Here is an 18157-nt window from a genome sequence, read left to right as displayed (position 1 = left end):
TCACGTTTTTATATTGAATGTAAACTACATGGGAATTGGAAAAAAAAGATGTGCATTATTCTAGTCAATATTCTCACAAGATTTAGAATTTTACTAATTGGTTTAAGACTCTAATTGGTTCAAGATTCAAATTGATTTTACAGCGAAAAGAAATTTTGTTCCACAAGTGTTTCTAAATAAAAGCCTTAACAGTATTCGAGGACATGACTTTATATTGCAACTCTGCATTCCATGAAGCACTACTTTGACATTAATCTCCTCCCCCACACTTTCCCCATGCAGAAGCACACTGGCCATACACATCTGCAATGCCAATAACCATGTATTAACAAATATAAGCAGCTTTAAACAATAGCCACTACACCCTTCAATAACACTCAGGATACACCTCTTTGCATATAGAGGCATTTAAGCAAAAAGACCACAGTTATTTCCTACAAAGCCAAGCTGGTTAAACTTATAAAAATCTGGACAGAACAGCGATGTTTGCTCTCTGAGGACAAGGCAACCTGCTGCAGGATTATGATCTATTTTACTGACAAAAAAAATAACATTTTCAGAATTCAGACACACCTGTATTTTCCTGAGCAGCAGCGTCCTTCTCTCTCAGAAGCTATAAGTGACTTATCTCTCATCCCCCCACCACATATTAACAGGACCACTCTTCATTCTTTAAAAAGGCTACCATTCAAAAAAAGCTCTTGAACAAGCATCTCCTTGTTGGAAAAGGTGCTGCAGCCTCAAAAGCTTCACTTATAGAAAGAGACAGACAGCACCGTACTCGGTTTCTAAAATTTGCAGTTAGGAAAAAGCAACAAGACTTGAAAACTTGTTTCCCGTGCTTCCAGCTTAATTTTTCAAGGCACAAACTGCAGAAAGTAAAGATCTGCCACACCACTAATAACATTTCTACTTGCTGCCAGATTGATACCTATGTTTAAGATTTACTTTAAGTTACTACAAACAAAATATTCAGTTAACCAAGGCTTTGTCTTCTTTGAAAAGCTTGAAAGCTGCTCTACTTTCTAAACTGTTACTGAGAAGGGATGTGGCAAAAGGAGCACAGCTCTCAATAGGTAACACATTGAGATTGTTCCAAATCTTCCATACTACTTTACTTCTGTTTTGCTTTTCTCAGTGACAGAAGGAACTTAAGTTAGAGGCTCCAAGAAGGGGCATATCTGAAATAACCATTTCCTAATTAAACCTCTTAGTAAAAAAAAAAAAAAAAAAAAAAAAAAAAAAAAAAAAAAAAAAAAAGTCACCTTCTGCTTCATTAGCAGTTTGCAGAAGAGCAACAGAATGCTGTTTACGAAACATCCCTGGTGAAGCCAGTAGAAGACAAAATTTTCAATGTAGCAGACATGAAAAATAGACCAGCTATTTTGATACAAATTTGTGTTATGATAAAACCCAAATACTTATATTTGGAAACAAATTACAATAGTGACAGTGGAAAAAGCTAAGTCAGTACAGTAAGTTACTATCAAGATTGCAAGTCAACAATAAAGCCAGCTCTGCTCTAGACAGATGCTCACTGAGTACAGTGGTAACCATATACTGAACAAACTGAAAACAAAGTAGAAAGGCAGGACCGTTAATTCAACATAGGTTTTCTATTTAAAGAGGTAGAGGTCCTGGAGTGAGAAATACAATGTAAGTTAAGACATTAACAAAAGCTATCACATTGCATGGACAAGAAAGCAAAATTAAAAATTCACAAGGTCAGCTAACTTAAGCCATCAAATGTTAGGCCATGACACAAACTAAAATCACTCGGTCTGAAGTACCCTGTGCATACAAGAGGGCATGAAAATCACTGGTGAGCAGCTAGGAAGAAATAAAACACTCTTTACTTTTATACCTGTGACTAACTACAGACCCAGCTTGTATAACACTTCCAGCAAGTGAAGTATGTGCTCAAATATTTCTGTTTACAAAACAGAATGGTGCATGTGAAAACATGATGACTCATTTCACTTAATTAGGTCAGTAGCAAGTACTGTAGCAAAACTGACTTGCACTCAGTATCCTTCATCCTTGGGTGAATGGAAAGAGGATGGTTTTGTAAATGACCCTACACCCAAGATAACCAAAAATTTGTCTTTTTTGATTAATAATAATCAGTAGTGATTGAAGATCTAAAGGTTTTGTTGAACTGCAAAACTTATCAGCTTTGAAGTTCTAGAGGCCATCCTCTCAACCAGGAGAATTTAGATGGGTTCAAACTCAGGAGTGGTATTTTTGCGCCAGTAACATTCTCCAGGCTCCTCTATAAACCTTCATTAGATAAGTGTCTGTTCCTATCAACACAATACCTCTATCACTGCTTCCCATTCCCAACACTGCCTCTTGAAGAAAAAAACCCAACCACTTAACAGCCCTTTGTACAGTATAAGCCTGATGACAAAAATCATAAAACTTCACATTGCAGTGATACTAAATAGTACAAAGAGAATCACAAACAAAATGTAATAGTTCAGTGCAGAAAGAAAAAAAAGAGTGACTGATTTCATAGAACAGAACAAGAATTTTTATTATTTGACTAACAATCCACAAATGACCCACTAAAACACTAACAGAAATTATCTTAAGCACGCTAATGAACCACCCTCTCACCCTTATTTGCCTTGTATTTACAATTGCTTCACAATTGTGAAAAATTGTGTTTAAGTTTACTTTTTTGGGCAACCAGTGTTCATTCAGTCACAGCTAAACACATACAAAGCTTCAAAACAAAGATTATTTTTTCTGAAAACCATAATCAGTATTTTACAAATGAAAACATACCAACAAATTACCCAATTTTTCAGTGTGAGCAGAAGATGCATGGGATCAATATATTTAGAAGGTACTGAAGAATGAAATTCCAGTTAGATCACTAAATTTAAATGTCTATCCTTAATTCTACTACAAGTGGCTTCTAACTTTACCTAACACTGTTTGTCTCGTTGCCAGCTTCCCACTCAAAAAAACCAAATAACAGCACCAATGTCCTATTGCATGAGTATTTTATGTACTATTTGTGCAGTGTGACAGCATCTTTTGTATGCTATGGAAATCTTATTTATACTTGGAATGGTTTATTGAATTATTATTGAGTATTTTTGTATGAAATATAACTTAATATTAAAACTATTGTCCCAGAGCTGAGTTTTTCTCGCTTCATTTTCTGGAAAGTTTTAACATATTTTAGCTTCTCATTGCTCAACAATGAGACAAACCCAGCTCTTCAAGTGTGAACACCAAGCTAGCTAGGAAATAAGCTATGTGAACAGCACAGGATTTCCACAATATGCTCTGTCACACACTGCCCCTGAGGGTCTCTCTCCTCAAGCTCAAATACTAGCAAAGATATTTGCTTAATAAAGGATATAGGACTTAACAGCAAAGCCTCTGCATGGACTCCACAGCAGGTTGAATTAAAAAAAAAAAAATTCAGAAGAACTCACACTCAAGTACTACAAAAGAGACATTAAAGTAAATAAAGTATAAAAGAAAAAAAGAAATTAAAGCAAAGCTGTTTATAACTCCTCATAACCAAAGTTACACAATAAAATAAATTGTAGCAGCAGCCAGAGATAAAAGAACAGCAATAACCCTTGGCCGCTCACATTTCTACAACGACAGACAACAGCAGTCTAGTATTTGTAAACAAAAATACCCCAAATTTTTATCATGGGCATCCTCCAGTAGGACAATACAACATTTCTGTGCTTTAGCCACAACAAAACATACACAAAGTTAAATAGTAAAAAATCCAAAGCAAACAAAAATCCCCAAGGTTTTGATAAAACCTTGATCACAATGACTATGAAAGACTTCTGAATTTCTATCTACAGGCAGAAACAACACTGTTTTGATTATAGTCACTCATTTTGTCAATTCTGTGCACAAAAAGTAATTGCCACAGGTCCCCTGAGTTCAGGAAATATTTTATTAAAGTTGAAAGACTATGAAGACAAATGTAGAAAATCCCATTAAAGCAATAGAAGTTGGTACTCCACGTCCACAAAAAAACCAATTAGTACATTAAAGAAAAATCCAAGAATACCATCCTTTACAGCATTAAATCTTGGTTCAGCATGTAGACAAACTGTTTGTATACCTAATTGGAAAGAAATGTTACTGTTGGCAAAGAGGAAAGCAAAAGGAGGAAGGAAGAGCAAAACAACAAAGCTCAGATAGGAACCACATGGAGCCACTGCACTCAGACAAATGAGTGTGCACATTATAGCCGGGAGACTACGCTCTCCCAAGGTCACACACAAAAATGCTGTTTAGCAAGATAAGGGGATCAAATATTTCTGTCAAGTAAATAAAGGATCATGGTTCAGCTGTTTACAGAATTTCAGATGTTATGGTCTATTCTTACCTTTTGCAGGCTAGTAGGATTTAGCTGGGTTTTATCTATTATTTTCACAGCAACCTTGGGAAAAAAAACAAACAGCTATGAATTACTACACTTAGAAGAAGTTTTGAACAAAAACATACTGCACCTCTGTGAACAAGAGCATAGATGCACCTCTAAAATATGCATGTGTGCCTACTTCTACACATTTCATCAAGCAAAATTCTCAAACCTATTAAGATTTACCAGCAGGAGCTTGGAGCTTTGCCACCAAGGAATCAGTTTTATACATCTGTCTGTGTTTGGACTGAACAACATTATCTTGTCCAGGCCCTCTAAACATCAGATTTATGTATTAACAGAGCACCAATATCAATGAAATCTGCCTATCAATATGTTTCTCTTCAGTTTTAGAAATGCTTGGGGACGAACAGACACCTTCCCAGCCCCAAAATACCGTTTGATGCAGAACAAACATTTTGATCCTTTCACCAAGAAGCTACATTTTAAAAAGGGGGTGGTTGGGTAGGTGGTTAGGTGGGAACTCAGGCACGTCAGGTAACTTCTATATGCTGAAACATCCTCTAGAAGAAATACCTATTATAAAGATAGCCAAAGAAAGCAAATCAGACTGTCAGTCTTTTTTTCAAGGCTTACCTCTCTTCCAGTAAGCACATGCCTTGCCAGCTTCACTTTGGCAAAATTTCCTTTTCCTATTGTTTTCAGTAAGCGATAATTTCCAATGTGAGGATGCTCTTCATTTGTGGATGTTATGGAGTTCCTACAACGGGGGATGTTTTGCCTGCTACTTGACTTGATAGGCTGAATGTGGGGTTCAGTATATCCATCCACAGAGGTATGCTGCAAGGCAGACAAAATAGTTGGGAATTTAGCTACTTGGATTTTAGACAAGTAAAACAGAATAGACCACAAGTATAAAAAGATATAAAGGGGAGTAATTTAACTTTTACAATAGAACTGATAACTCTGGATGGCAGCCTAATGGGCTCTGCCTTTGGGCAGAGTTCGATACATGTCTCATGAAAAAGTCTGCAGAAAGATTTTACCAGCTCAAAAAGCAGAACTAGATACCTAGGCAGTAATCTACAATCCGTTACAGACTTTTAAACATGCCAAACCACACAGTATTGGTCTATGTTGCAGATAAATTTGTCTAATTATAATGAAATTTAGTCTTTTAAAAATACATTATGCAAAATATATTTGTACTTTGGCATATTTGGAAACAAGGTTTCATTCTTTTTTTGTTAACTTTCTTCAGTCAAACGAAATTTTTTTTCAAGAAAACTTTTTTCCCCAAACATGTTTGCATCTTTTAAAGTTTTCATTCAAGTAGCAAACTATCTACATCTTTATTTTAAAATAACTATTTTTTAAAACTCTGTGAGATTGCATAAAATATTTTAAATCTCAAAAGTCTGAAGAACTAAAAGGAAGTTATTTTTAATGCATGCCAACACATCATCCCACATTAAATGTTAGTCACTGAAATCTGCTTCTATACTCTAACTTCCAAGTATATAAGGGGCAAGTTCCAGATGGGGCTTGGAATTGTTCCAAGGAGAAACCAAAGTAATGAAAAATGCCAAAGGAGTGCTAAGTGTTTCAGTATTTCAAATACTTTCTAAGAGTGGCAGATGGGTACAAATGTTTAACAGGTAAAATTTAGCTTCTAATCTTTTAAGTTACAGGTTTTGAAAGCCGGCAAATACTGGAGGTAGAAAGAATGTCTTCCCAGAGCAGTTTTTAGATTTGTAGCAGAAAGGCATGCTTACTCCCAGCTAAGCATAAAGCATCAACAGACACCTGAATATAACCTGAATATTTTCCCATTACTGATTGCCTCAATTAAAAAGTGGGTATCTCTGTACACAGCACTAACAAGCCTGTTCCTAGGATCCTTCACCTTAAGCTGAAAGCAGTCTGAAGGTAGCTGGAGTTTTACTGCTTCTCCCAATATCCAACCTAAGGCTGGGCTGTGCTGATCTCATCCATCATTCCTTAAGGAATTATTTTCATATACAGCCAGAATTTAAAGAAGTACTTCCAGCTTCAGCCTGCATTTGTTGGAGACTGAAGTCAATCCCCTCCTGTAAACACTCAGGTTTACAGGCAGTCCCACTGAACCAGGCAAGATTATTTCAGGACATAAACAGCAGTGGATATGGGAAAAGTAGCAAACAGCTGCAACCGGAAAAAACAAGGAGTATACCACAACCAGAATCTTCTTCCCAAATGTAGCACAACCCGGCTTACATCACCTCCAGCATTATTAATTATTCACTATAGCCAAGAGAACAGCCCTAAATATAATTCTGTTTGTCTTTTCTTCGCATCAGTCCTTCTGCAAAATACTGCTGTACTCCCACTGCTAAACTGTTTTCCAAATTACTGGAGAACCAAGCAAGCCAGGCATGTTTAGATTCTGTATATCAGACAAATTTATTCAGCTGTGAAAGAACACACTAGTAATAGTATTTATTGTTTAGAAGCACATCATTAAAATACTTTCTGTGGACTTTGAAAAAGAAGATCAGACGGGTAGCTCCAGGCAAAAAAAGGCTTTGAAACATTCCTTCAGCACTGGACACCAGCCCCACATGTGATAAACCACAGCTCAAAGAAAAGTCTCCCCTAAAAATACACCCTGCAAAATCAGTATCTGTGTGGTGCTAACAACGAATACTTCAGCTGTACATAGAACCCCATCCAGGGCTACAGCACTGTGCCACACAAACAAGTTTTAGAAATCTTTGAGCCTCTTTACTCACCGAATTAGATTTTCACTATAGGAAATACAATGCCTACCAGAAGCATTGGCAATCCTAATACCAATTGCCATTCACATGCTTCAAAGGATTAGACTACTCCCAGCAGATATCTGAAGGGATCTCTTCAAGAAACAGTTGGATAGACTTAACCAATGCCATGGGCAAAGAGGAAGATGCCTCCACAGAATAGATCATTTCAATGCAGACTGAACAGGAAAAGCATTATATAATCAAAATAACAGTATAAGAGTACCAAACCTGAAGAGGAAAAAAGAGTAACAAGGTTAATGGTCATGAAGATTCTCGATTTTGGTCTTTTTGTGACAGAAAAACTAAGCCTCTCTGGATGGTTCCTAATTATTCCTTCTCAAACAGATTCTCTCCAGAGTCAACCAACCATTCTCTCCAGCTATGCCCAAGGATGACAGAAATCATGCATAAAGAAGGTCAAATTTCCTGGTTTGTGAGCCACACATATCTAAATATATACAATTTCTGAATTTGAACAGCACTGAATGAAATTCAAATTATTCTTGTAACAGGCCTCTTTTCTGCACAGAAACAGCTTGCTATTGTTGGAAGGTAAAGAGGAATTTAAAGTAGAAACTTATCAACTTCTAGAAATCAACATTCAGTGAAACTGAAACAAAAGATTAAGAAGCTGGAAAAAAATATAATCAAGGTCACGTAACATCTCAGAGATTATTTCTAAAGAATACTAAAGCTGAATTTCACAGAAGTATGCAACATCCACACTGTCTAGAAGGGCAGGCAACATAGTTTTCAGATCCTTCTGGTCTGTTACAATACATACATTCATTATGCATTAGCTACTATGTGGCTATTTGAAATGCCATTTCAGTAGACAATCTCTAAATTCTGAGAAATTTTTCAGGGTGCTGGAAACATGGGGGCTGTAAAAACCAACACTCGCCTTGAAGTTCACTGTCATCAAAAACCAATTCCAGTCAACAAGCTGCATTTCCCACACAGGATTTTAATTAGAGATTCTGTTATTTCACTAGATACCCTGATTTTTTTTTTTAAATAAATATATACACACATATATATAAAATGTAGCGGGAAACCTTGCTAGTACACCTTACTAGTACACCATAAATATGAGTCAATATATTCAATTTATGGCAGTGTAAAATCAAGTCTCTAGAAATAAACACAAAATTAGATGTTTCTTAAAATACAATGCAATTTTAAACAAAAATAGGGTGAAGCAGTAACAAGCTTAGAGCTGAAACAGTTTATTAGAGTATTTAGGTATTTTGCACATTAGTCAGGTACTTTAAAAGAAGAAAACATTTGCAAAACAAAATCCAACTTTTCAGGAATCTCAAAAAAGTATTTCTAACATTCAATTTTAAATTGCAACAGAAGAGAGCTTGATTAACACTTCTGCTTCATACTAGGTCTGCTTCTGACATATTGCACCAGGGTTGTTACAGAAAGCCAAGGGCAGTAAGACCACAAGAGAGTTAATCTGACCCATTGCTTCTCAAAGCTATAATTTTCTTTCCTTACCCAAGGTAACTTTGCCAAAGCATCATCTTTAAGAAAGTGCAGAAGAACTAACCCCACCAAGTAGGTACAATGTGTGGGATTCACTACATATTCAGCGTCCTTTAGCCACTTATTAGCCACTGGAGTAATCAGGGATTATACACTGTAATCAAATTTACAACATCACCTATATTAAGTGCTGGTACAGTCTGGTCTTACAAATTCCCCCAAACGATTCCAGTCACCAATCCTCAAAATCTTTCTCAATCTAACAACACTGAAGGCTTCTATAGTCCTTCATAGTAAGAGGATAATTTCCACACTTCAATCTGCCTACAAACACACCTCACTTGATTAAACAAGCCTCTTAGTCCTGAATTTTCCCCATCTTGATTTATCACAAGGCAAATTCCTTGGTAGAGCCAGCCCATGCAAGTTAAGTCTGCACGTGCAGTTCTACAAAAGGCAAATTATCACACTTTTCTCACTCAGTATTTTCTATCCTGTCCTGGACATGAGTATCTTACAGCCAATTTTTATATTCATAACTCCTACCATTTCCAAGCATGTGCCATACACATGAGCATTTATAACAGCTGTCGTATTTTTCAAATATGCAAATATTTTTCAAAATAGCTAGCCCAGACAGAGGGTATCTGAAGGGTTGAGAAGACAGTCTGATCTGCAACAGTTTTGCTCTTAATATATGTATACTGTAGGGGGAAACATTCCTTTACTAGTACAATATGAACATGACTCCTGATTTATTCAGTTTATGTCAGTATAAAATAAAGTCTCCAGAAATAAACACATTAAAATTAAATGTTTCTTAAAATACAATGCCAGTAAAGGAAAGAGGACAGAGGTGTGAAATACTGTCCTGGATGTCCAGCTGCTGTCATGTTGCTCTCTGTCACCCATCCTTAGAACCTAGGAGCTTATAGCAAGCCACCTCAAGAAAGATTTTTGCTGAAGCATCAAGCTGAACTGAAAGAGTCCAATTTTTTGGGAGCTCTTGGTGAACCTCAAAGTAGAAACCATCAGAAATGCTCAGATGAGCTTGTTTTGCACCATGTGTCAAGAGCATGCAGGTGGTACAGGTATGACGCAAACTGCACACAATTATAGTACCTGATCCCCCAGTTATGGGCAGAAGAAAAAGGGGATTCCCCCCTCTTCCAGGTAAGCCTCACATCTGCACAAAACCACACCTTACTCCTGCCACATGTATCTATCACATCATACTACAATTCCTAAAGTACCTCTGCTCTAATAGAGCGCTAATTAATTTTTCTTCTCAGACATGTGAAGAAGGGCTTTGGAAGGGCCAATTTAAAAGACTGAATGTATGTACACATGATTTTTTAAATTTCTTAAGTACAATTAAATGCATACTAGATTGTGAATGAATGATAAAAACTTTCCTATTAAAAAAACCACCAAAATGCAAAGCAACCAACCTTCTCCACCGAAAGAGGGGATAATATGCAGGACCAAGCTCAGAAAAACCAAAGCAACAATGGCAGTGAGGAAAGAAGTAGTTACAGTTTTTATTTCAGATACCAAGATCAGTGCACGGCAGACAAAGAAGAGAATCAGACAAAACTGTGATAAAATGTAGAATGTACCCATCTCTTGTGCCTGCTTACGCACACTTTCCAAAAGTACAAGAAGAAAACAATCGAGCATGTGCATCCTTCTCTTTTGAACACTTACATAATATGTAAAAATGCCAGACATGATCTTCTAGAATAGCTTCAGTCTATCAGCTATAAGATAAAAAAAATTGAAGAAAGCTGGCCTGAGTCAAGCATATACAAACATTTCATTAATTGATGCTGCAACTCTGAAAAGCATATTATAAAACTGTAATAATTCCAAACTATACTTCCTTTTTCTTCCCAGTTCTACTATTGTGTATCTCACAAAAACAGTTTCAATGGTAACAGGAAGACATTTCTACTACAAGGTGAAATAAAATCCCCCAATGCCAATAGAGAAATAGATAGTGTTCCCTTCCCAAAAGCAGACATGTACATGAGTGACAGTAAATTTATGCTGAGCATTGAGTAAATCTTAATCTGTGCTTGTTACTATGGTATCTTAGCGCCATGGAAGTTTTGTTGGTTTTTTGTTTTGGTTTGGGCGGTTTTTTTGTTTGTTTTGGGTTTTGTTGTTTGTTCGTCTTTTAAGTGCTCAACATATGTGAATCTATGTGAAACACACAGAAATAAGTTTGCCAACTTTGAGACAGAATTGTTTTTCTCATCTCAAGCTACACAGGATGCAATGTTTACAGCTCCATACCTGAAGCAATCCAGGAAAGAAAACATCCCATGATCTACCAGTGCAGCAACAGACACAGCTAATAGGAGTTTCAGAAGTTCATACTAAAGGATCTTTAGAATAATTCTCATTTTCATGTGGTTACACCAACCTGTATTAATCCTGTGCATGATACAGTATGCTCTTTCCCCTTTTTTTTTTAAACACTGTAGTAACATCTTATGGAAGGGTGGAGTTCATTATCACATGGATTTACAGATCCTTTTTATTTGATAGATAAAAAAAAAACTTAGAAATTTGCTGGTGCATCCCCAAAATGACAGCCAAAGCATTTCAGAAAAACAAATACCTCCACAGCATGAAATCAGGCCTTGTAACCTGAACTCAGCTTACATGTTTCCTCCTCTCCCTGGGCCTGAAGCCCTCAGCTTGGCCAGGCGTGCAGGTGCAGCAGAACAGGACCTTCCTGCCTTTGTTCTATTTCACTCAGAATTGGCACAGTTATTTCAACCTGGCACTTTCCTTCCTGACTCATCCCAAACACACAAACAAGACTTTCCAGGGCTAATTCAGGACAGCCAGCCCATATCATCTCCATTAATTGCTAGGACAAAATGAAACCCTCCCTGTAGCCCCATGAAAACTGAGACAAGCCAGCTAAAAGCTGCTGCAGTAAACCACAGGTGGAACCAACATGAGGGGGGAAAAAAGGATAAAGTTTTTGTAAAATCCTCTTGTTTACTCATTTTTGTTATTTAGTACAGTACTAAAAACTACCACCTGCCCTACCAAGCAAAAGAGTAAAACATTTCCTATCTTGTCAAATAAAATGTCAAATGTCCCTCTCCCATGAAACCTAACACAAAACTGTTTTCTTGAAGGAAAGCACTTATGGGAAGGAAGGAACAAAACTATTCCTGCAGCCTCCTGGACACATCTAAACATAGCCCTTTACAGACAAGAGTTCTTTCAACATTTCTTGCCAGCCATTGCTCTCTCCTCAGGAGGTGTACAGTTTACTATGCCAGCCTTTTTTGACTTATTTCATGAGATCTTCAAACCTGTCAGCACAGAGCTCCCAGTGAGCACTCACATCTCTCCCAGGACATCCTGCCAGCACTTGGAGACACAGGCAGCTGTAGGGCACTACTGATTCTGAATGCCACAGCAACCAGTTTGCTTAAAAATCCCCTGTGAAACAAAAAGAAAACTAAATGCAAATGTTGGCTGTTAATTGAACCAACCAAACAAGAACAGGAACATACCCAGAAAGTGAAACTTCTGGCAAAGGAAACTGGCAGGAGTTTTTATTGCACTTATAAATGATGCAGCCAGGTCATTTTTCAATCGTCCTGATGAAAGGCAAAAGAAGGGAGATATGAAACAACCTACAATTCAGGATCAGATCAAGCACATGGAGCTCCTCAAGCATTTGCAGGGCTCAATAAGTAGAAAATGCTTTAATATCCAACTTCAAAACTGAGAGGAAAGGGCTGTTTCTTCAGTCTAGAGACTGCAATCCTGAAACCTGAGGCTTGCCTCCAGACGAGGGAAACAGCAGCAGGAGGCAAGGTTTACTCACAAAAGAGCGACCAGATTAGAGTGTGAAGCATGTCTGACACTCAGGATCAAACAAGTGCTCTTCTGGGTCAGCTGAGGTTTTCCTGCAGAAGGAAAGGATACAGCAGCTAATTGTGACCAGGCTCTGGATTGCAACTCATTCTTCCTCTCCATGTTTATAAAACAGGCATTTTTTCCTTATCCACTGCATACCTACAACAACTCTGGATGAGTCCCCACCCGCGTGGCACGATGGCTACTGAAGCTGATCCAACACTGCTCCCATGCCGACACATGCACCTACAACCTCACTACTGCTGGGGCAGCAGGACACATGGACAGAACAGCCAGCCGAGCCAGAGAAACCCTTGCAACTCTGTTGCCAGGGTGACCTCCCGCTCCCTGGGCACAGACACCCCCTGACACCTCCCCAGCAGCAGCACAGGCACAAGGACAAAAGGCAACAGCGAGCACTGGGAAGACAGGATCACATCAGCTCTGTGTTAAACTCTCATGGAACTGCACTATCAGGACAGGAACATGGAAAAGAAAATTGATCACACTACTTTTCTTGATAATCCAAAGGCAAATTGACACCAGTAGTGAAACTTTAGCTAGGAGATACTTATTCCAATTCCACAACAAGGTAAAAGCACACAAGCACTCAGAAAAGAACCAAAACCAACACAACAACAAAAATCCCCCAAAACACAAAGAGCCCCAAACCAACAAGAACAATCCTATAAACAAGGCTTGCTTACTCCTGTTGTCTACCCTCAGAAGAGCACACAATGTGAACTCAAGAAGCTCCCCTTTAGGGATGATGTGAGTGGCAAAGCAGCACCCCAACATTTTGCTACACAAAAGACAAAGTTCCTCCTCCAGCAAGCTGGACAGTGTTTCTAAAGTCTTCACATACCCATTACTGGATTCATCCAGTAGATCCAATGACGAATTCATCAAGACAGATCATTACCTCATTCTGAAGACTATCTTACCTCAAGGTCTTATTAACTTTCTGAAGTAAAGCCAGCTTCTCAAAAGTGAAGAGATGACCAATTAAAATATCTAACCTGATAGCAGTACATACTAATTGATGAACACATGTCCTAAAAAAGAAACTGTCTCAGGGAATGCAGGACTCTGGAATGTCTGAGGATCACATCAAGCTCTGTTTCAAATGCTGTTACCCAATGCTCAGCATGATTTTCCCATTTTCTCTTGACGTTGTTCTTTTAGGGATCTTGGAAGTCTAATCTAAAGAGTACCGAGATTCATCTTAGCAATTCCCTTCATACAATACAGTACACACAAAATAAATGTAACTAGAAGTAATTCTCAAAATTAACTTGTTTCCTAGACAGAAGAGGGGAACAGAAAGCAACGGACAGCAGATTAACAAGGCCTATCTCAAGCCCTTCCACAGACCCTTCAATGGAGGGCAGGGAATCCTTCCTGACCTGAAGAGCACTTTAATGGCTTCTTGCACTAGAGCAGACCAGTTTAGTTTCTCCATCTCCAAGGCTTGATAACATGTGCTTCGTCCACCATCCTGCAGCCCAGGATTTCTGGTGTCAATAACAAGTCTTGTCTCAGAAGACTGAGCGGCAGAGGGTCTAATGGACCTCATCTGCCAAGGACATATAGTTTCCATATTTAAGCCAGAATCTCATCAGACCCAGCATTCTGCACACTTTTTTTTTTTTCATAAACACAAGGTTGACTCTGAGGAGTAACACATACTTTCACACAGGAAAACCAGAACACCTTCCTAAGAGGAGGAAGCACGATAGCTGGCATGGACAGCAAGCCTGCACTCAAGCAGCATTCAGTTAGGAGAGTTTTGTCTCCTGAGAACAGGCTATCAGAGCATGACCTGAGGGTGGAAGATGCAGACAAAGCTATAAGGAAACCACTAAACTTAGTTTATGCTTTCAGAAGACCAACTATGTTTTACAGCAGAGCAAGATTATGACAATGTATCCAAGTCAACTGGCTAGGACATGGTGAACTCAAAACAAATAGCAAAACAAAGAGTGTCTTCTGCTGAGTGCTCTCTACCTTGTTTTTCACTTAAGTGTTAATTAACAGATCAAATAAAATGTCCTCAGTCGAGTGATAGTAATTGTTTACCTTTATCTGGATAATGCTATACCCATTTCAACTTAGCAAATATATTTCCAGCTTGCACAGATCTATGCTTAACTTTAAGCTGTCCAAACAGAATGTGGCCCTTGGACCTATCTTATGATCAAAGAGTGTGTTTCTCACAGAGCTCAGACTGCAATATCCACCGAGCCCCTTGTTCTTCAACTCGTGCAACCACTCTGTTTTAACCTTTGGGATTCAATTATTCATGATCACAAACTATTGCAATGTAGCATCCCAGAAATACATGCAACTAGGAAGCTAAATTGATATATGGAAAAAAGCAAACGGCAGCAATATTTCTCTAAGATTTTCCAAAGTATGTAAGAGAGCTAGAAAAAAAGAACACATTTCTTTGGCTGTTTTACACTGAAAGATACAGTGATACAGTAGATAATGAATACTGATAACCACACACATACAGCACATAGATGTGCTGAATTCAAACCATGGACAGAAATCACATATGAGTGAAACTAAGATGTAAAAACCAAGCACAAGGAAAAGAATAAACAAAACAAATTTAATAGACCATGTAACATAATTTGGCTAAGGAAGTAAAAGAAAAAAAAAAAAAATCACAGGATGCAAAGAAAATACTAAAACCAGCAGATATTGCATTTACCCAGACCACTAAAAGAACAAGTTAGGAAAATGTGGAAGAAATAATGTACACACATATATATAGGTAAATCTTAATAAAACAAGCCAGATAATCTGTGATTAGAGGTTTGAACAAATCTAGTATGTATTCATAATGAATATAGAATATAGTCATTAAAATAAGCAGCCAATCCAACAGTAAGAAAAAAATATGTACCTTCTCTAGAGTCCTTGACAATCTGTGGGTGAGGATCCCCAGCTATGGGCTTTACACAGCAGCCCAGCCTGCAGACTGTAAAAACTGGGCCTTTTAGACTCCTTCATCTAAATGGTGAGACATCAAATTACCAGTAGCAGCAACAGCGGCCTCCAAGCCCACCATTAGCAGGGGCTCTCAATTCTGTCCCAAGTTTGACATCAAAATAGATTGATTAATACTAGAGCAGCATGCCTAGAAATCCCCAGTTTAAGTGCCTTACCAAATCAGATGCTGTCTCATATTAAAACAGGAACTAATTTGATTCAGTCCCAAGGAAGGGAAAGTCATAAAAGCAGAGGAAGTCATGGGGACCTGAGGGCAATGTCACAGGTGACAGGGATTATACCAACCTCCCTACTGGAACTGGGAATTTGTCCCCAAACCTTAGAGGAAAATAATCTCTAAGCAGATTTCAAATGGACACAATTGAGTTTCTTCACTTCTCAGGATGAGCCACCAGCAATGTTTTTGTTCTCTCTTCCACCACCAATGTGCCAAAGGTCCTTTTCCCACCCACAGTGCTAGAATGCTCCTTGCCTCTTAAAAGATGAGAAAAGCCACAGCATGGTAGAAGAGATGATCACATATCCCTTTATGCAGCATTGCAACCCCTGAATTATCACAGGCTCGCTCGGAACTCTATTTTTTTCTTTAAATTTACCAAACTAATTAGAATGCTCCCAACCTCTGGGGATGACAACAATTGTGTTAAATATTTTTCTCTTTTCAACAAAGAGTTAAAGAATCTACTCATTTTCTACTGCCATCCTATGATCCAACAGGTGACCTGAAATAAGGCAGAGTTTTGGAGAAAGAGTAGGAAGACATCTGGAGGTATACTTAACTCCAATATAGATATATGTGTGTGTATAACCCCAGGCAATAAACTCGACAGTCCTCAGTCTACTTTCTTCTTTTCCTCACTTGCTGAGGAAAGTGTCCGACACTTGCTGAGTTTAATCTTCAATTAAATCAAGACAATATTAAGAAAATGGCTGATGCACCATTAACACTTCACTTGATCGTAACCCAAATTGAATACTCAAGTGCTGTATTTAATTCAGCTTCTTCAGGTTAGAAATTATTTCCTGAATGTAATGAAAACAAACAGATGGATAGAGGAGTCCATTTTGTCTGTTCTACACCACTCCAGAAGGCTTGACGCCTCTCACTTGAAAATAATTCTATTGAAACTTAATGTTACACACCACTAGGAAATTAATTTAATGAGTAACAGAGAAAAGGCTTGTACACAATACCAAAATACAAAGTTTTACAAAAGGTCACACAAAAAACTAATAATAACAACAGTAATAATAGCAGCAGCAATAATAGTGTTATCTTGTAGTATTTCAGAAGCATCAAACTTCACTTTTATATGAGCGCTATACTTTGGCATACTTCAATCACTGGATGAGCAAGAATATCTTTCCTAAAAAGGACCTTTAAATGCAATTTTATCAATAGGCTGTGGGATTAGATTTCCCTTAGCCTGACTAAAAACACTGCTGGAGGCATACATTCTCTGATAATAATAATGTCTTCCACTGACTAATTCCAGCATCTATATTAGCTCAACCCTCATTGCTCATACAGGTTTGAGGATAAGATTTCACTGGACTCTGCAGTAGATGGAGCAAGAGTTACACTGTGAAAGGCTTTCATAAATTTTCTTGGTTCATGTGCATTTTATGACTATCACTGGAAGAAAGAAGTCTAAAAAGCAGCCAGTCTTTTTCATTTAATATCAAATTAAGAAAAACAGGTTTGAAAAGCTATTACACATAGGTGTGTCTGCTAAAGACTACTCAGAACAGTATTATTAATATTTTCTGTATCCATTTCATTGCATTGAATGATTAAAAATGCTACTCCTTTGGGAGTCTGATCTTGAGGAAAAAATACTATTTTAGTCCTCCAACAAGTAAAGCCATTCTTTGATTTTTTTTTTTTTAACCACGAGTAGACTGTCCCTACTATAATGGCAGGGGGAAGAAAATCAGATTACTGGTGGGAAAAAATTACCAAATAAAACCCCAAATGCTTTAAAGAATTGTATTACCTTGAATCAATAATATTATCTGGAACAAGATATGAGTAAATATGTTACACATGTAATCCATTTGTGGAAAACAATCACATCCTCTCTAAGAGCTCAATGTAGCATTTCACAGACTAAGGTAATTTCCATGGCAAAAACAAGACTCTTCTTAACACAAAAGATTCTCTGAATTTCTGAACTATGCCTCTACTTATTTTAAGTGAAGACAAACATCTAAGAAGTAGAAAGATACTTACATATGTCTGAAGCCAAGCATGCACTCTCAAAAGGAATTTCAGATATTTACTGTTTAAGCACAAGTAATTTACACTGCTGCTACAGGCCTGCAGTATACCCTCCACTTCTCCAGCTCTGCAACTCTCACCCATTAAAAATTCCTCACATATCTGAGTGCAGGGAGAGAATCTCTAGGAGAACATGATAAAATTGTATGTCCTGTCTAAGTAATCAGTACGAAGCTTTGGTTACTCTCTGCTGTTACCTGAGAGAAGAAAGCCCAGCCCAGTAACTTTACCAGGGCGGAGGGAAGGAAAAGTGGAATGAGGAAAATATGGTCTAATTGATGAATATTTTAAGTTGTA

At 37.8% G+C, this 18157-nt stretch overlaps 1 protein-coding gene across 4 annotated transcripts in view; it reads right to left on the bottom strand.

The window, feature by feature from the left end:
* MARK1 (microtubule affinity regulating kinase 1) overlaps positions 1 to 18157 on the bottom strand; it is a 56954-nt gene that overhangs the window by 29136 nt on the left and 9661 nt on the right. For all 4 annotated transcript variants that reach the window (XM_084202063.1, XM_084202065.1, XM_084202064.1 and 1 more), the window contains exons 2-3: positions 5009 to 5212; positions 4376 to 4429 (exon numbers count right to left, since the gene is read on the bottom strand). In XM_084202063.1, the coding sequence (XP_084058189.1) occupies positions 4376 to 4429; positions 5009 to 5212 (258 nt within the window). The remainder of the gene's footprint in view (positions 1 to 4375; positions 4430 to 5008; positions 5213 to 18157) is intronic.

This window comes from Fringilla coelebs (assembly GCF_963513975.1).
Source record: "Fringilla coelebs genome assembly, chromosome: 3".
Lineage (NCBI taxonomy): Eukaryota > Metazoa > Chordata > Aves > Passeriformes > Fringillidae > Fringilla > Fringilla coelebs.
This window is presented reverse-complemented; position numbering and strand designations above follow the sequence as displayed.